This window comes from Salmo salar, chromosome 15 (assembly GCF_965601325.2).
Source record: "Salmo salar chromosome 15, fSalSal1, whole genome shotgun sequence".
NCBI lineage: Eukaryota > Metazoa > Chordata > Actinopteri > Salmoniformes > Salmonidae > Salmo > Salmo salar.
The window spans coordinates 11,938,655-11,956,973 of record NC_138305.1 but is presented as its reverse complement, the minus strand read 5'-3'; the positions used below and the strand labels follow the sequence as shown (position 1 = coordinate 11,956,973).

General features: G+C 41.3%; 2 protein-coding genes across 4 annotated transcripts in view; both read right to left on the bottom strand.

Annotated features, from left to right (window-relative positions):
* Window positions 1-183: 183 nt before the first annotated feature.
* Window positions 184-9,202, bottom strand: isca1 (iron-sulfur cluster assembly 1). Its single transcript, XM_014143571.2, has 4 exons — window positions 9,065-9,202; window positions 5,670-5,723; window positions 5,306-5,411; window positions 184-2,278 (listed from the first exon to the last, which is right to left on the bottom strand). Exons 1-4 carry the CDS (start codon window positions 9,161-9,163, stop codon window positions 2,130-2,132), a joined length of 408 nt encoding a protein of 135 aa, XP_013999046.1. The 5' UTR covers window positions 9,164-9,202; the 3' UTR covers window positions 184-2,129.
* A 3,546-nt stretch (window positions 9,203-12,748) lies between these two features.
* The window catches only part of tut7 (terminal uridylyl transferase 7), a 47,941-nt gene continuing 42,370 nt past the window's right edge, over window positions 12,749-18,319 (bottom strand). Inside the window, exons 27-29 of one of the 3 annotated variants that reach the window (XM_082961583.1) lie at window positions 15,486-15,718; window positions 14,085-14,146; window positions 12,749-13,919 (exon numbers count right to left, since the gene is read on the bottom strand). In XM_082961583.1, the coding sequence (XP_082817709.1) occupies window positions 14,097-14,146; window positions 15,486-15,718 (283 nt within the window). In that variant the 3' untranslated portion in view covers window positions 12,749-13,919; window positions 14,085-14,096. Of the gene's footprint in view, window positions 13,920-14,084; window positions 14,147-14,829; window positions 15,366-15,485; window positions 15,719-18,319 lie in introns of those variants that run through there. The other 2 variants (XM_082961582.1, XM_082961581.1) reach the window with 2 other exon arrangements.

The window sequence follows — 18,319 nt, the reverse complement described above, 5'->3', positions numbered from 1 at the left end:
GAGCTAACTATCACTCACTTCACAACCCTGAAATCATTTCACTGTACGACAGAAATCATCTAACCAAAACTTCAAAATAAGTCACTCACCCACCTCATAACAGAATTTTGTCGCGTCTCAACCCTTAATAATCCATTCAATGTTTTACTGAGACAGAAACAGTAGAAATGACAAGGAGACTAATCACAGATTTAAAATCTATTTATTCTAGTCGACGCATCACCAACTGTACACTAGTTACAAATCTGTAGTATTCACAGCACACAGCCTATATAGCTATACACAGAGTGTACAAAATATTAGGAACACCTGCTCTTTCCATGACAGATTTGACCAGGTGAATCCAAGTGAAAGCTATGATTCTTTATTGATGTCACTTGTTAAACCCACTTCAAATCAGTGTAGATGAAGGGGAGGAGACAGGTTGAAGAAGGATTTTTAAGCATTCAGAGGGTGAATGGGAAAGACAAAATATTTAAGTGTCTTTGAACGGGGTATGGTAGTAGGTGCCAGGCGCACTGGTTTGTGTCAAGAACTGCAATGCTGCTGGGCTTTTTCACACTCAACAGTTTCCTGTGTGTATCAAGAACGGTCCACTACCCAATGGACATCCAGCCAACTTGACACAACTGTGGGAAGCATTGGAGTCAACATGAGCCAGCATCCCTGTGGAACGCTTTCAACACCTTGCAGAGTCCTTGTCCAGACAAATTGAGCCTGTTCTGGGGTGTAGCTCAATATTAGGAAGGTGTTCCTAATGTTTTGTATGCTCAGTTCTTTCTTTATAAGCCTATACACACACATATATACACCACCGGTCAAAAGTATTAGAACACCTACTCATTCCAGGGTTTTTCTTTATTTTTACTAGTTTCCACCTTGTAGAATAATAGTGAAGACATCAAAACTATGAAATAACACATATGGAATCATGTAGTAACCAAAAAAAAAAAAGTGTTAACAAATCAAAATATATTTGAGATTCTTCAAAATAGCCACCCTTTGCCTTGATGACAGCTTTGCACACTCTTGGCACCGCTGCGCCACTTGGGAGGCCCAAGCCAATGAAGAAAATGGACTACTTTAAAATTGAGTTAGCATGGGCAGCACTATTGAGTCGGTCACAGACCTCCATTTTTCTCCATGTCATGCTGCTTCCTCGACTTGTCTACTACAGTCGTTGACTTTAGCATCACCCATCAAACACGCCCAACATGTCCTTGGCTTTACGCGACTATTCAGCCTACAGGTAACTACCAAACATCATGGAAACACTGGAGTAAATTAGGGATACAAAGTATATTGAAAAGCAGGTGCTTCCACACAGTGGTGTGATTTCTGAGTTAATTCAGTAATTTACATCCCATCATGCTTAGGGTCATGTATACAAATTTTGGGTGGACCATTTGTTTTCATGCCTTGTGGATGGCAGTGGTCACTGAACGGTTTGATGAGCATGAAAACAAATGTAAATCATGGCCGTCTCAGTCACCAGATCTCAACCCCAATTGATCACTTACGGGGTGATTCTGGAGTGGCGCCTGAGACGGCGTTTCCCACCACCATCAACAAAACACCAAATTATGGAATTTCTCGTGGAAGAATGGGTGTCTCATCCCTCCAATAGAAATTTGTAGAATTTATGCCAAGATGTACTAAAGTTGTTCTGATTGGTGGAGGCCCAACGCCCTATTAAGATATTTTACGTTGGCGTTCCCTTTACTTTGGCAGCTCTCCAAGTCCCTCAGGTACTGTGTCTATGGTTACTGCCAGAACCACATGCATGTTTATGGAACAAGGTTTCAGGGGGCTCAGCATGTCACAGCCCAGTGTTTAGATAGATATTAGCCCTACAGTACACCGTCACAAGACCCACAGCAACACAACTCATTCTGTAACAGCACAGAAACATCCCATGTCTGTCTCAGAGAACTCCACACCACAATCCTTCTCTCACGTTGTGTCCATCAGGCCTTTATTCACTTCACTCACAGGCCTCCAGGTAGGGAAGGGAAGGGCGGTGTGAGATGTGTGTGAGATGTGTGTGTGTGGGGTTTGTGGGTGGTGAGTATGGGTATGAGGATGACGTTTGGCTGTGTCGTGAGGCCAGGTCCCAGCGGGAAGCCCTCTCACATGTTAAAGCTCTCTCCACAGCCACAGGTGCCCTTGATGTTGGGGTTGTTGAAGACGAACTCACTGGACAGCTTGGACTCCACGAAGTCCATCTCGGTCCCCAGCAGAGTGAGCTGGGCCTTCTTCTCTATAAATACACGGACACCTGTAGGAGACGACTAATTATTATTATTAAGGCTGTCAAAGTTAATGCGTGACATTAAATGCTGTAAATTATTTTAGCACCGTTAAACATATTTCCATTTCTTCACTGGATGGACCCTTTTAAGCGCACGCGTTTCCTCAAAGACCTTTTATAAATGCAACACATTCTGCTGTTCCAAGGTTTCCGTTAGCGAAAATGTGGCGCAGGACATTTTCCCAGCAGCATTTTTAAAATTTTACCCATATGCTTTGGGTGAGTAAACGGATTAGGGCGTCCACCAACGGTGCTCAGAATGACAGATCACCTTTCGAATATGGTAATTTATATTAAAACAGAACATCCAAGTCAAGGAAACAACAAGATCCTTCTTAAACCAATTATGAAGTGCACTTTGAACATGTTAGAATAACTGTCCACATTTACTTTTCTTCAGCCAACAAGATGAGTAACAAACAGCAAAAATCACTAGCCAATGTAAATATACTATCCTCTACAGTAGAAAAGTTAACCTATTGTATTGGTCAGCTTGTTGAGAAAGAAATGGCCTACTCTAAAAAAAAAAAACAGACTCTGGGACAGTGGTGGGACGACAGATCCCAGATTCATACAACCAGCAGGCTACATTTTGTAAAAAGTTTTTTTTTTTTTTTAAAGCAGCGTCTGATGCAACAGATCAGAGCGTTCAGCTTAAAACGTTACTGAACAACTTATTCACATTATAAGCGCTACAAAACGGAAAGTACTCAGAGCCTTGACTTTTTCCACACCTCATTACGTTCTAAAATGGATTAAATTGTACCCCCCCCCCCCCCAAAAAAAAAAAAATATCAATCTACGCACTAAACCCCATAATGACAAAGCAAAAAAACATTCTCTGCAGATCCTCTCAAGCTCTATCAGGTTGGATGCACAGCTATTTTCAGGTCTCTCCAGGGATGTTTGATCAGGCTCTGGCTGGGCCGCTCAAGGACATTCAGAGACTTGTCCCATAGCCACTCCTGCGTTGTCTTGGCTGTGAGCTTAGGGTCGTTGTCCTGTTGGAAGGTGAACCTTCGCCCCAGTCTGACATCCTGAGCGCTCTGGGGCAGGTTTTCATCAAAGATCTCTCTGTACTTTGCGCCGTTCATCTTTCCCTCGATCCTGACTAGTCTCCCAGTCTCTGCCGCTGAAAAACATCCCCACTGAGGAGTGGCTTCCGTCTGGTCACTACCATAAAGGCCTGATTGGTGGAGTCCTGCAGAGATGGTTGTCCTACTGGAAGTTTCTCCCATCTCCACAGAGGAACTCTGGAGCTCTGTCAGGACCAAGGACCTTCTCCCCTATTTGCTCAGTTTGGCCAGGTGTCCAGCTCTAGGAAGAGTCTTGGTGGTTCCAAACTTCTTCCATTTAAGAATGATGGAGGCCACTGTTCTGGGAATCTTCAATGATGCAGGCTTTTTTTGGTACCCTTCCCCAGATTTGTGCCTCAACACAATCCTGTCTTGGAGCTCTACGGACAATTCCTTCCACCTCATGGTTTGGTTTTTGCTCTGACGTGCACTGTCAACTGTGGGACCTTATATAGACAGGTGTGTGTCTTTCCAAATCATGTCCAATCAATTGAATTTACCACAGGTGGACTCCAATCAAGTTGTAGAAACATCTCAAGGATGATCAATGGCAACAGGAAGCACCTGAGCTCAATCTCCAGTCTCATACCAAAGGGTCTGGATGTAAATGTTGTTTCTGTTTTTTATTTAATACATTTGAACTTTTCTAGAAACTTGTTTTCAGTTTGTCATTATGGGGTATTGTGTGTAGATTGATGTAAGATTTTTTTTTATTTAATCCATTTTAGAATAAGGCTGTAATGTAACAAAATGTGGATCAAGTCAAGGTGTCTGAATACTTTCCGAATGCATGGTACAAAATGTTTCAAACGCCAATGAGTCTGATGCAACAGATCAGAATGGTTACCTTAAAATGTTTCTGAACTTATTTCTTCACATTTTAAGCGCAGCATTGTACCATCTAGATCGCTGTGGAATATTTTCAATAGCATTTAAAAAAAAAATTGATGTTAGAAGCTGGTGGAAAAAAATAACCCAGCTTCAAACTGTTTTTTTTTGTTGCTATTTAGAGACGGTGAAATTATTCCCGACATGATTCAGGGCTTGAACAAACAATATAGAATTTTTGCAACCAGGAAATGATTCGAGTGATTTCCACTAGATAACACAGCCAAAGCCAGAACAGCTTTCCCATTTTGACAGATTCCATTCCGGTGGGAGACGTCAATAGGTTACTATCCCAGACGTCAATAGGTTACTATCCCAGACGTCAATAGGTTACTATCCCAGACGTCAATAGGTTACTATCCCAGACGTCAATAGGTTACTATCCCAGACGTCAATAGGTTACTATCCCAGACATCAATAGGTTACTATCCCAGACAATGACAACACTGGCGGCTACGTTAAACTATAATTCCACAATTACTGCAGATATATTACAGATTCTGAAATTACAACGCAAAAACTCTTAACAATCCTATCTGTAGCACCTTAACGTCAAAGAACATTGACCTGAGGCAGTAGGCCTACGGCAACATTGACCCGAGGCAGTAGGCCTACGGCAACATTGACCCATGAACAGCAGGATGTTAGTGACTTGTGTTGTTTATGGTGAAAATGTATTAAAAAAGAGATGATTTTGTTTCCATCCCTTACAATCAAAGCCTAGTTTGCCTGTAACTCAATAAACTGCTTTTTAAAATGGAAAAATATTTTACAGCAACATTAGGAGCGCACGGAGACATTGTAACATTACAGTAAACCACAACTTTGTATTTTACAGCAATAATAATACATCAGTTATGTTAATAAGAACATTTCAACATAATGTTGGGGATTTCATTTAGATTGTAGGTGAAATAACACATCATGACAAGATGAGGATAACTCAACAACATTCATGTTTTCCAAAGTGGTCCAATGAGGATGTAACTCTAAACGTTGGGATAACGTTGGGATAATGTCATTTGCTCACCGTCCTGCAGCACCTCCTCATCAGCCTGATCCTTCTGTTTGGTGAAGTCCAGAGTGTAGGTCATACCGTTACAGCCCCGTGTCCTCACACCCACCTTCAGACCAATCTACAACACAACAACCACCATTATACCACTACCCATAATCCCTCACACCCACCTTCAGACCAATCTAGAACACAACCACCGTTATAACGTTACCCCTCACACCCACCTTCAGACCAATCTGGAACACAACAACCACCATTATACCACTACCCATAACCCCTCACACCCACCTTCAGACCAATCTGGACACAGTACTAGGCCGGAACAAAAGCGTGCTATGAAAGAGTTCTCCAGGAGCAGAGTTGGAGGGATACTCACGTATTCTGGTTTACCCTCCAGTAAAGTCCTGATCCTCTTCACAGCAGAGGGAGTCTGGAAGAGAGACCAGAAGGGTTGACTACACAGACCATTACAGTATCATACGCCCCAATCTTCCTACGGCAACTCTAGGAATCTCTGATACCAGATAGATATGACTAATCTGAGACTTTAACTCCTTGCATCCCATTGTAGTATAGCCACAAGACTGTCACAAACACTGAACAAAAATATTAAAATGTAACATGCAACAATTTCATTGATTTTTACTGAGTTACAGTTCATAAGGAAATCAGTCAATTTAAATTAATTAGGCCCTAATCTATGGATGTCACATGACTGAGAATACAGATATGCAGCTGATGGTCACAGATACTATTAAAAAAAAGGTAGGGGTGTGGATCAGAAAACCAGTCAGTATCTGGTGTGACCACCATTTGTCTCATGCAGCGCGACACATCTCCTTCACACAGAGAGCCTTGCGTTATCATTCCGAAACATAAGGCGATGGCGGTGGATGAATGGCACGTCAATGGGCCTCAGGATCTCATCACGGTATCTCCGTGCATTCAAATTACCATCTATAAAAAGCAGTTGTGTTGGTTGTCTGTAGCTTATGCCTGCCCATACCATAACCCCACCGCGGGGCATTTTGTTCACAACGTTGACATCAGCAAACCACTCGCCCACATGACGCCATACACGTGGTCTGTGGTTGTGAGGCCGGTTGGACATGCTGCCTTCTTCCCAGTACAGTTGAAAACAGGATTAATCTGTGAAGTGCACACTTCTCCAGCGTGCCAGTGGCCATCGAAGGTGAGCATTCGCCCACTGAAGTCGGTTACAACGCCGAACTACAGTCAGGTCAAGACCCTGGTGAGGACGACGAGCACGCAGATGAGTTTCCCTGAGACTGTTTCTGATAGTTTTTGTAGAAATTCTTTGGCTGTTTCATCAGCTGTCCGGGTGGCTGGTCTCAGATGATCCCGCAGGTGAAGAAGCCGGATGTGGAGCTCCTGGGCTGGTGTGGTTAGATGTAGTCTGCGGTTGTGAAGCCAGTTGGACATACTGCCACATTCTCAAAAACGACATTGGAGGTGGCTTATGGTAGAGAAATGAACATGTTCTGGCAACAATTCTGGTGGACATTCCAGCAGGCCAATTGCACACTCCCTCAAAAAACTTGTGACATATGTGGCATTGTGATTGTGAAAATAAAAAGTCCCCAGCACAAGGTGCACCTGTGTAATGATCATGCCGTTCAATCAGCTTCTTGATATGCCACACCTGTGAGGTGGATGGATTATCTTGGCAAAGGGGAAATGCTCACTAACAGGGATGTAGACACACTTGTGCACAAAATTTGAGAGAAATAAGCTTTTTGTTCTTATGGAACATTTCTGGGATCTTCTATTTCAGCTCCATGAAACCAAAACTTTACAAGATTAGTTTATTTTTTTTGTTTACTATAATAGCATAGTAGACCTATAACGTTACTGTTACACCAAACACACCTCATTTCTAATGAGATTTTAAGATGGTTAGCTGAAGCAGAATATCTGCGTTGATTGAAACAAAATACAAAAAAGACTAATAGTTTAACACCATCTACAAAATGTAAGTTATTTAAGAAGACCTAAATGCATATTCACATTAAATGGATTGAGATCAGATGATTGACATGGAGATTCAGTTGGGACGTTGTTAAAAGAATTTTATATCTAGATGATAATAATCAATAATCAATTCGCCTTGACTAATGCCCAAGGTTTGTAAGACAATGGGTTATAATAATTAGGCAAGGACTCAGCTTTCTGCAAAAGGTTCCTGTAGCTTTATTCAGAGAACGTTCTGAGGTCAGGATAACAAAACAGTCATTATATAGTTCTTGCTTACTTACGCACATGCATTTACACACAATCCGTTGGTGACCTGCATCCCCCATAAACTTCTCACGCTGTTTATCACTATCCAGAGCTCAGCCAGTTCTTTTCCCTCAAGGTTCAAGAACTCTTTGAAGCTTTTACTCCCTTGACCATCTGCCCCTCTATCTCTCTATACTAATTGCATACACACATTTCTTTCCCTCTCCAATGGTTCCTGGACTTTCCGGAACTAATCAGACTAATCGATCCCTACATTAATCCTTACATTGATTATTCATTAAACCTGCTGTATGACTAATAATTCATCATGGTTTATTGATTCATTTACATTTATTAGATACGTCTCTTATCAGACGTTTTACCAGTAAAACGTAAAGAATTACTATTCATGATGAGCGATGGCCTATTTTAGAAATTAGGTAGCCTGTGTCTAACTTAGTGTTTGATGGTATTAAAAATATAAAATGTTATTGAGACAATATGTGTAGCATAGGCAGACGTTGCAATTTGAATATGCATTTAATGCATATTCTATAATGATAGTGTATTTAATTGGCTACATCTTTCGGTACAAACTCAGATAATTGTGACATCTACATTACTTGGACACCTAACAGCTCTCTACACCAAGTAGGTAACAAAGATTTGCAGGCCTATGATCTCATATAATTACAAGTCCATTCTAAGTTGTTAATGTAAGAGGTATTTTGTCTCATAACCATGTAATTTATTGTTATGTCAACTCCCCAGTGGGACTGAGTTATCCAGCAGCAGCTACAATGAGCTGAGCTACTTAATCACAAGGTCACAGAGGCCTTTATCTCCAAACCGTGTCTGCAGACAGTTAACAAGCTGGCTAACATTATGTAAGAAAGTGTTTCTGCTGCGGAACCAGCTGGCTGTGTCTTTGGACATGAGACACAAATGTCTTTACGTAGCTACTATAACTAGATTAAAAACTAGTGTATTCCTAATCATTTGCTCGGTAGTTAGCGATATTAGCACACTAGTTATGTTACCTAGTTAATTAAAAAACACACAGTTCTCAAATCACCACCACAAATCATTTTTTGAAAAACCTCAATCCGAAATTTAGTTTGGATTTATCGGATTAAAGAGCAGGTAGTGTGGCGCTCCGAAACTATCAAAAACCACATTTCAACACCAAATAAATAACGGGGCTGAAATCACTAGTTTGTATTTATGTGCATATATATATATAATACAAACTAGTGATATAAAACCGTAATTTTGTGGCGTCGGAGCTCCAGTCGGTCATCAACTCCATTATAAAAACGTTGAGTTTAATCGGCTAACTAGGATTATGAGAATTTAATTTAAACACATGATTAGTGACACCAAAAACAAAAAAAAGCCCAGGACATAGCGATCTACCTTACATGACAGCTCGCTTTCTGTAATTTAGGAGCAAACAATCTTAACAGTATTCACCGACACTTAAGTGTTTGGAGAGGAAAATAATATAATGTAGCAATATTACACACTTACCAGAGTTAAAGCAGCTCTAGTGGCTAATATCTTTCTTTTAGTGACTGCTCGGACGGTCGCCCGGGCCACCATGGAGGCAGACATGTTGGGGAATGACATGTCAAAGATGGAACAATGACACAGATGTTCAACCGGATGTATAAATGTGGAAGTATCCGGTGGGCGTTTCCAACCCACTACCAAATATGGTAGTGAGAGGAAGCCCACTGGCACACAGTTGAAGAAGATGAAACGACATGGATTTTGGTCCGACTTTCTCTCGTCAATTAAACATTTAAATTCAATAAAGTTCTGTTAAAAATAAAAAATGAATAAATATTTTTTTTTTAATCTGTTATTAATAGAGTCGACACATTTTTGTAGACGTCGCCCTTTGTAAAAGTTGTACAAAATCTCGCTGATTTTGGAGTTAAAAGGTAAATTGAGTCACAGAGTAGTCGTTCCCTAACGGAAACATGTAGACATTTACAATAATGTACCAAAAGCCGTGCTTGGCTCTGCCCACTATGACTCATTTGTTCACGTTGGAAATGATAAACTGTGGTCTATCTTGGTTTACTTATAACAAATCTTTATTTAAGCTTCAGCTACAGAACATATTTATGTAACATGAAAACACCGGTGTGCGCATGACCGGGAAACAGCCAACCCAGCGGTTTATGCAAACAATTCCACAATATGGTGACTTAATGATTGACAGGCGCTTGAGCCAATAGAAATCCAGTTGAGGTTACGACACTGTATGACACCTTTAAAAATGTGTGCAACGCAAACAAATAAGTTCATTAGGCAGGCTAGATCACTGAGGTATATCATAAGAACTTGATACTGAGTCCAAGATTACATTGAAAACAACGGAACGGGCAGTTGATCTACTCACGCCTGTCCTATTACCGTCTATATATCCGATTTGGCAGAGTTTCTAAACACAGAGGCGCAACATAGAGAGACTTCCGGGAAAGGTTGCGAAACAGACAGTCAGACCAGCCCAGGGTTTGAGAAGTCAATGAGGGAAGTGGACAATTCTTCATTAGTTTTCTCGAAAATCTAAAGGAACAACTTAGATTTGAGACAATGTTTTAGGTCAGTGTTTTACGTTACTCCGCAACATCGTGAGAATGACAAACTGACAGCCTGCAAAATGTTAGTTTGTCATTTTCACGAGGTTTGAGTAAAATTACTTGTTCAACTATTTAAGACATTGGCTCAAATCTAGGTTGTACATTTTTAGATTTCAAGAAAAGGTAAAACTATGGATTTTTATTTTTTACTTCTCTCATTGACATCTCAAAACCCCGGCCTGGTCTGTTTCGCATCTCAGATATGTTTCTGCTCTGGGTTTAGAAACTCTGTGCTAACCAGGGTTGCCAGGTCAAGCAAATATTTCTAGCACAATGACCACTCAAACCCTTCCCCAAAAGGCCTGAAAACCAGTTCAAAGAGAGGTGCCACATCTATACAATAAACTCCTTTTCCATAACGTTATCGAGCCAATTAAGGACGATCACCTGTACATAGCCCATCTATAATTTAGCCCAAACAACTACCTTTTCCCCTACTTTATTTTGCTCCTTTGCACCCCATTATTTCTACTTTGCACTATCTTCCACTACAAATCTACCATTCCAGTGTTTTACTTGCTATATTGTATATACTTTGCCACCATGGCTTTTTTTGCCTTTACCTCCCTTATCTCACCTCATTTTCTCACTTTGTATATAGACTTATTTTTCTACTATATTATTGACTGTATGTTTGTTTTACTCCATGTCTAACTCTGTGTTGTTGTATGTGTCAAACTGCTTTGCTTTATCTTGGCCAGGTCGCAATTGTAAATGAGAACTTGTTCTCAACTTGCCTACCTGGTTAAATAAAGGTGAAATAAAAATAAATAAATAAAAATCATGGTAACTTGTAACGTCGTTAGAAGCAAAATTCGGGTTTCCTCAAAATAAGAATTGCAAGCTATGACATATGTAGGCCGTCATTGTAAATAAGAATTCGTTTTTAACTGACTTGCCTAGTTAAAAAAAGGTTAAAGGTTAAATAAAAACACAAATTACGTAAAGGAATTTAAATATGTGACAAGATAATCGTCCCTTATTAACAAGCCAGATCCTTTTCCATCAATGGACGTTGATTTAACTCGCTTGACTGCTATGATTAAGCAATAAGGCACAAGGGGGTTTGGTATGTGGCCAATATACCACGGCTAAGGGCGTCGGTATTAAGAACAGCATCGCGGAGTGCCTGGATACAGCCGTTAGCCGTAGTATGTTGGCAATATACCGAAAGCCCCGAGGTGCCTTATTGCTTATTTCTAAACTGGTTACCAGCGTAATTAGTACAGTAAAAACTAACGTTTCGTCATACCTTTCAGCCAATCAGCATTCAGGGCTCGAACCAGGTTTGTAATTGTAAATAAATCCCCTTTGCGCATGTGCATAACGATAGATAAATATGACAAGACTTTGACTGATGAAAATTGGACAGAGGATCTCAAAATCAGAGCAATAAAAACTTGGATGAACATTAAAAAAAAAAAAATGTTAGGCTATTTTCTGGCCATTGTGCTGTTACGACAACCCCTTATAAAAATGGCACATTTGCGAGATTGACTTCACTTTTCAATAGGCATAGGCTACAGACTCAAATCTGGGTTTATTAGAAGTGCTTGTTTCCCCCAATAGCCTGCTGGGATAGACTACTGAGGAATGAAATGTTAATAATATGTATATGGACTGAATGTTTGTCAACCACAGCCAGTGTTTATTTAGTAGAATTTGTTTTACCTGTAGCCTAATCTGACTGTTACATCAATCTAATGCGTTCATAATAATACAAGGCTACCCAACTTCCATTTCAGATTCCCCCGGCGCCCCAAGAACTGAACATGCATAAAGCACTTCCCTTGATACCGTTTTTCTTTAAGCAGTCAACATCAGAATGCAGTTTAAACCACCAACTGAGAGGATTTATGTAATGCTCTGTAGTGGGACCAAAATAGTTTTCCAGTGTTTGGTCTCTCTCTCCCTCTCTCCCTCACTCTCTCTCTCACTCTCTCGCTCTCTCTCTCTCTCACTCACACACGTCACAGTGAAATAATATATATTTTAAGAGAAATGTCATGGCGACCGCGGCGTAACTTAGAAATAGCCAACAACAAGCGACCAATACATTTTAACCCGCGACATCATTTTCAAAGTAGCCCAATATGGCATGAAAACTGCAAACATGGCAACACTGGTAGGAGCACAGGAAGCAGCGATGACATCACCGTGTCGTCCAAAAACATAGCAGGCATTGGATAAATATTTTTAAAGAAACTTCATATCTTTGGATGAGTGAAAAATAAATAAAAAATGTTTAGCTTGTCAGTAAATCAAGTTTAAGATATGTAACTTTCAAAATACAAAAATCATCCCTGTATAATGCGTTTTGCATCTTATGATGTAGCCAAATGGTAAGAAAAATGCATCATACAGGGATGATTTCTGGATTTTGAAAGTTATACATCTTAAAAACTTGATTGTTGAATGGACTAATGAAGCAAATACCAAAATATGTTTTTTTAGGTGGAATTTTCCTTTAACCTCTGATCATTGTGTAATGTTATCTTCTTCTAAACTTCAACGGTAGAAAAATACACTTAACATCTTCAGGACATTAAATGAAAATGGCATGTTTCTTTTTTTGTAAAGAAAGTTTATTTATAAAGCAGGTCTCAGAACACGAGCATCCCAGACCAGAGCGGACAGAATCTGACATTACAGCTACCAGGCCCACCAATCAGAGGCACCGTGGCCACAAAAAGGCAACGTAAAAACAAAAAACATGTTCCCGGTTTTTCCCTGCACCCCAAAATCAACCCAAACCCCTGGTGTAGATCATAAAGGACAAGTGGTTCGGTATATAGGCAATATGGTGTCACACCCTCCCCTCTGATAGACTTAGGTTGTCATTTAATGTTTTACCATATTGCTTATATCTATCCAGTCCTCTCAGATCTACACACATGGGGGTTGGATTCTAGTAACCCAATACAGAGCCATATATTCTGCACCTGTTCAGAGGGAGCAGGCAGAAGCAGAATGGAATTCATCTTTAGCTAGCTACCATGTTTGGAGACTCTGGCATGGAGGAGACAATGTAATATAAAACTGTCCATTATAATCTAAAGAACCCATCTGTTGTTTCAGGGCCGTTCCTCCACCTCTGAATACAGATTCACCCTTTATTTCCACACACGTACAGAGATGAGCAGACAAACGCACAGCCTGGCTCAAACTGGATTTGACTAGACAAAGTGGAAGAGAGAGGGGTGTTTGGGAGGACGTCATTGTCCGAGACAAATCTAACAAATAATCACTTTTAAAATAAGATTTAAAAAATAAAAATCAACTTAGAGCATGCAAAATGGCTTTTCAGTTAAAACACAATACAACACTTTAAAAAGTTCCTCTGAGGCAGGAGGGGTAGTTAAAACATAAAATACCCTCTATGTCCCAAATGGCACCCTATTTCCTATGTAGTGCACTACTTATGACGAGGGCTCTGGTCAAACGTAAAGCCCTGGTGATAAGTAGTCTAATATATAGGGATTAGGGTGCCATTTGGGCTCTCAGGCTCTGCCACCATCCACTGGGGTTCCACGTCAGGGTTCCAACGGGTGGGGTTCTGAGTTCCGGGTGTTCTAGGTTCAGGCTGGTGGACTGGAGGTCAGACCTCAAAGGGAGTGGAGTAGAGTAGAACCCAGAGGTTTGGGGCTAGAGCTGCCTCTCTCGCTCGCCCTCTCCTCAGTTCACTGGGCTCCTTCTGGGACGAGACAGACCCATATGTCTGCTGGCTAGACTGCCTGGAACACATGTGGATGCAATATAGCATTATGGAAGATAGCAGGGATGAGATGGACTAACGCTTAAGGAAGGTAACACAATGCTGTAATGTAAAGCTACTGAAAACATTGACATTGATTTTGAAAAGTTTCTGTGAAATTACAGTAAAATATTTGGACAATGACCTGCTTGTGGACTCAATCATATTTTGTTGTTGCTTCTTTTTTTCCTCCTGTTGAGGGGAGTCCTGGACAAATAAACACACTAGCATTAGACCAGGTTGAGGAGAGTCCTGGACAAATAAACACACTAGCATTAGACCAGGTTGAGGAGAGTCCTGGACAAATAAACACACTAGCATTAGACCAGTTTGAGGAGAGTCCTGGACAAATAAACACACTAGGATTAGACCAGGTTGAGGAGAGTCCTGGACAAATAAACACACTAGCATTAGACCAGTTTGAGGAGAGTCCTGGACAAATAAACACACTAGGATTAGACCAGGTTGAGGAGAGTCCTGGACAAATAAACACACTAGGATTAGACCAGGTTGAGGAGAGTCCTGGACAAATAAACACACTAGGATTAGACCAGGTTGAGGAGAGTCCTGGACAAATAAACACACTAGGATTAGACCAGGTTGAGGAGAGTCCTGGACAAATAAACACACTAGGATTAGACCAGGTTGAGGAGAGTCCTGGACAAATAAACACACTAGCATTAGACCAGGTTGAGGAGAGTCCTGGACAAATAAACACACTAGGGTTAGACCAGGTTGAGGGGAGTCCTGGACAAATAAACACACTAGCATTAGACCAGGTTGAGGAGAGTCCTGGACAAATAAACACACTAGGATTAGACCAGGTTGAGTAGAGTCCTGGACAAATAAACACACTAGGATTAGACCAGGTTGAGGGGAGTCCTGGACAAATAAACACACTAGGATTAGAACAGGTTGAGGGGAGGGAGTCCTGGACAAATAAACACACTAGGGTTAGACCAGGTTGAGGGGAGTCCTGGACAAATAAACACACTAGGGTTAGACCAGGTTGAGGAGAGTCCTGGACAAATAAACACACTAGGATTAGACCAGGTTGAGGAGAGTCCTGGACAAATAAACACACTAGGGTTAGACCAGGTTGAGGGGAGTCCTGGACAAATAAACACACTAGGGTTAGACCAGGTTGAGGAGAGTCCTGGACAAATAAACACACTAGGGTTAGACCAGGTTGAGGGGAGTCCTGGACAAATAAACACACTAGGGTTAGACCAGGTTGAGGAGAGTCCTGGACAAATAAACACACTAGGGTTAGACCAGGTTGAGGAGAGTCCTGGACAAATAAACACACTAGGGTTAGACCAGGTTGAGGAGAGTCCTGGACAAATAAACACACTAGGGTTAGACCAGGTTGAGGAGAGTCCTGGACAAATAAACACACTAGGGTTAGACCAGGTTGAGGGGAGTCCTGGACAAATAAACACACTAGGGTTAGACCAGGTTGAGGAGAGTCCTGGACAAATAAACACACTAGGGTTAGACCAGGCGTGTGAGTGAACGTCAATGTTTCTGCGAGTATTCATCATACCTGTTTTTCTCTCTCTCAAATTCCTCATGTGGCTAGTAGAGGGAGGTGAAGAAAAGGCAGGTCCTCTGTACTGGGGGCAGTCTTTCTTAATGTGGGCATGGCTTCCACACAGGAAGCAGCACCGTTTCTCGTCCTGTCTTCTCCAGTATTCACCCTGACGATGTTCCCTGCCCCCTTCCGCCCAGTCCCTCCTTCCCTCTGCTCGGTCCTCCTGCTCACGACGCTGCCTAGACCTGGAGAGGAGGAGATGATTATGCACACAGACGCTAACAGTTTTGACTTAACTCCTGAGTTTAGTTAGGGGGCGCCAGGAAGATCATGCCTACCAGAGAAATGTTGGATTTCTCCGTAACTGTCATGTCTAGACCCAATACAAAGGACTCGTGGAAAAAAAGTCATTCGTGGAATAGAAACTTTTCATAAACCTTTAACATTGAAATAAATAACTCCAAAACAATGGTGTTCTTTTTGCATTTTTTTTGTATTAAAATAACAAAATATATGATCATACAAACAATATCAGTCACAAAAATAATCATTATTCAAGTGAACATATTTGACCTTATGAGCACGCAACGTTCATCAATAAGCGATGTGAAAAACCAGTCCCACGCAAACCATAAACGTTTGTTCCACACATCAATACAAATGATTAGCATCTGTCAGTCAAGTCCGTGAGTAAATCTGATCCAACAATAGAACTCCAGAGAACGGAGATTTGCCTGTTATTGTAATCTATTTATTATTGTAATCTGTTTACAATAATAAATAATCACTAATAAATAATCTGTTTATTTATTAATTATTGTAATCTGTTTACAATAATAAATTATCTGTTTGTTTATTGTAATCTGTTTATTTATTATTGTAATCTGTTTATTTATTATTGTAATATATTTATTTATTATTGTAATCGTTTATTTATTTATTATTGTAATCTGTTTATTTATTATTGTAATCTGTTTATTTATTATTGTAATCTGTTTATTTATTATTGTAATCTGTTTATTTATTTATTATTGTAATCTGTTTAGGAATGTTGGCGCCATTATCGCTTTCTTGAGGTATGGCTACAGGGCACTTTTAAGAACCAAACAAAAAAAGGGTAAAACAAGAAGCTTCAGAGCTGAGGGTTTGAAAACTTCCTCTCGCGCACCACCGTCACCATTTTTATGCAGTTGATTCTGGCTATTTAATTGGGAATTAAAGGTGAAGCACAGTGAAGAGTGGAGACGCACCGAGGCAGTCAGGACAAATCTGAGGCCGTCGCACACCCCTCCCCTGGAAAAAGCCAACCATTGCCATAAAAGGCAGATCTTGGTCTGGGAAACCGAGAAAAATTCTCCTCACTTGTCTCTCCAAAGATATCCAGGACCTTGCAGCGCTCATCTCCTCCAATTCCTCAGCCGAGGGGAAACACACCATAAGGCTTGAGACATGGACAAGATCAGGCATTATCCAGCGAGTCAGGATCTCTTTCGTGAGGATGTTAGAAACTGTCCTTGCTGTGGCCTGTCAAAGCGCAAAGAGCTCCACCCGCTTGGAAGAGTAATCGACAAAAACAAGCATGTACACATTCCGATTCGAGCTTCTAGGAAATGAACCCATTAAATCCACTCCTAACATTTTCCAGTGATGTGTAATCACGGTTTGCTGCAACTTGCCAGCAGTCTTCCGGCCTTCTGGTTTGTACATTTGACAAACCTGACAGTTTCAGACGTGACTTTACAAACTCAGCAAAAAAAAGAAACGTCCCTTTTTCTGGACCCTGTCTTTTAAAGATAATTCGTAAAAATCCAAATAACTTCACAGATCTTCATTGTAAAGGGTTTAAACACTGTTTACCATGCTCGTTCAATGAAACAAACAATTAAAGAACATGCACCTGTGGAACGGTCATTAAGACACTAACAGCTTACAGACGGTAGGCAATTAAGGTCACAGTTATGAAAACTTAGGACACTAAAGAGGCCTTTCTACTGACTCTGAAAAACACAAAAAGAAAGATGCCCAGGGTCCCTGCTCATCTGCGTGAACGTGCCTTAGGCATGCTGCAATGAGGCATGCATATGTGGCCAGGGCAATAAATTGCAATGTCCGTACTGCGAGACGCCTAAGACAGCGCTACAGGGAGACAGGACGGACAGCTGATCGTCCTCGCAGTGGCAGACCACGTGTAACACCTGCACAGGATCGGTACATACGAACATCACACCTGCGGGACAGGTACAGGATGGCAACAACAACTGCCTGAGTTACACCAGGAACGCACAATCCCTCCATCAGTGCTCAGACTGTCCGCAATAGGCTGAGAGAGGCTGGACTGAGGGCTGTTGTAAGGCAGGTCCTCACCAGACATCACTGGCAACAACGTCACCTATGGGCACAAACCCACCATCGCTGGACCAGAAAGGACTGGCAAAAAGTGCTTTTCACTGACGAGTTGCGGTTTTGTCTCACCAGGGGTGAGACAGTTGGTAGAGCATGGTGTTTGCAACGCCAGGGTTGTGGGTTCGATCCCCACGGGGGACCAGTACGGGAACAAAAAATTTATGAAATGTATGCATTCACTACTGTAAGTCGCTCTGGATAAGAGCGTCTGCTAAATGACTAAAATGTAAATGTAAAAATGGTCAGATTCGCGTTTATCATCGAAGGAATGAGCTTTACACCGAGGCCTGTACTCTGGAGCGGGATCGATTTGGAGGTGGAGGGTCCGTCATGGTCTGGGGAGGTGTGTCACAGCATCATCGGACTGAGCTTGGCGTCATTGCAGGCAATCTCAATGCTGTGCGTTACAGGGAAGACATCCTCCTCCCTCATGTGGTACCCTT

What these genes read in the sequence shown, in the direction of transcription:
- isca1 (XM_014143571.2), bottom strand. Translation starts at nt 9,163, where the DNA reads ATGTCATTCCCCAACATGTCTGCCTCCATGGTGGCCCGGGCGACCGTC. An exon ending in TGGAGGGTAAACCAGAATAC is followed by an intron (nt 5,412 to 5,669) that starts GTGAGTATCCCT and finishes GTTGTGTTGTAG; the next exon opens with ATTGGTCTGAAGGTGGGTGT. An exon ending in TGAGGAGGTGCTGCAGGACG is followed by an intron (nt 2,279 to 5,305) that starts GTGAGCAAATGA and finishes CGTCTCCTACAG; the next exon opens with GTGTCCGTGTATTTATAGAG.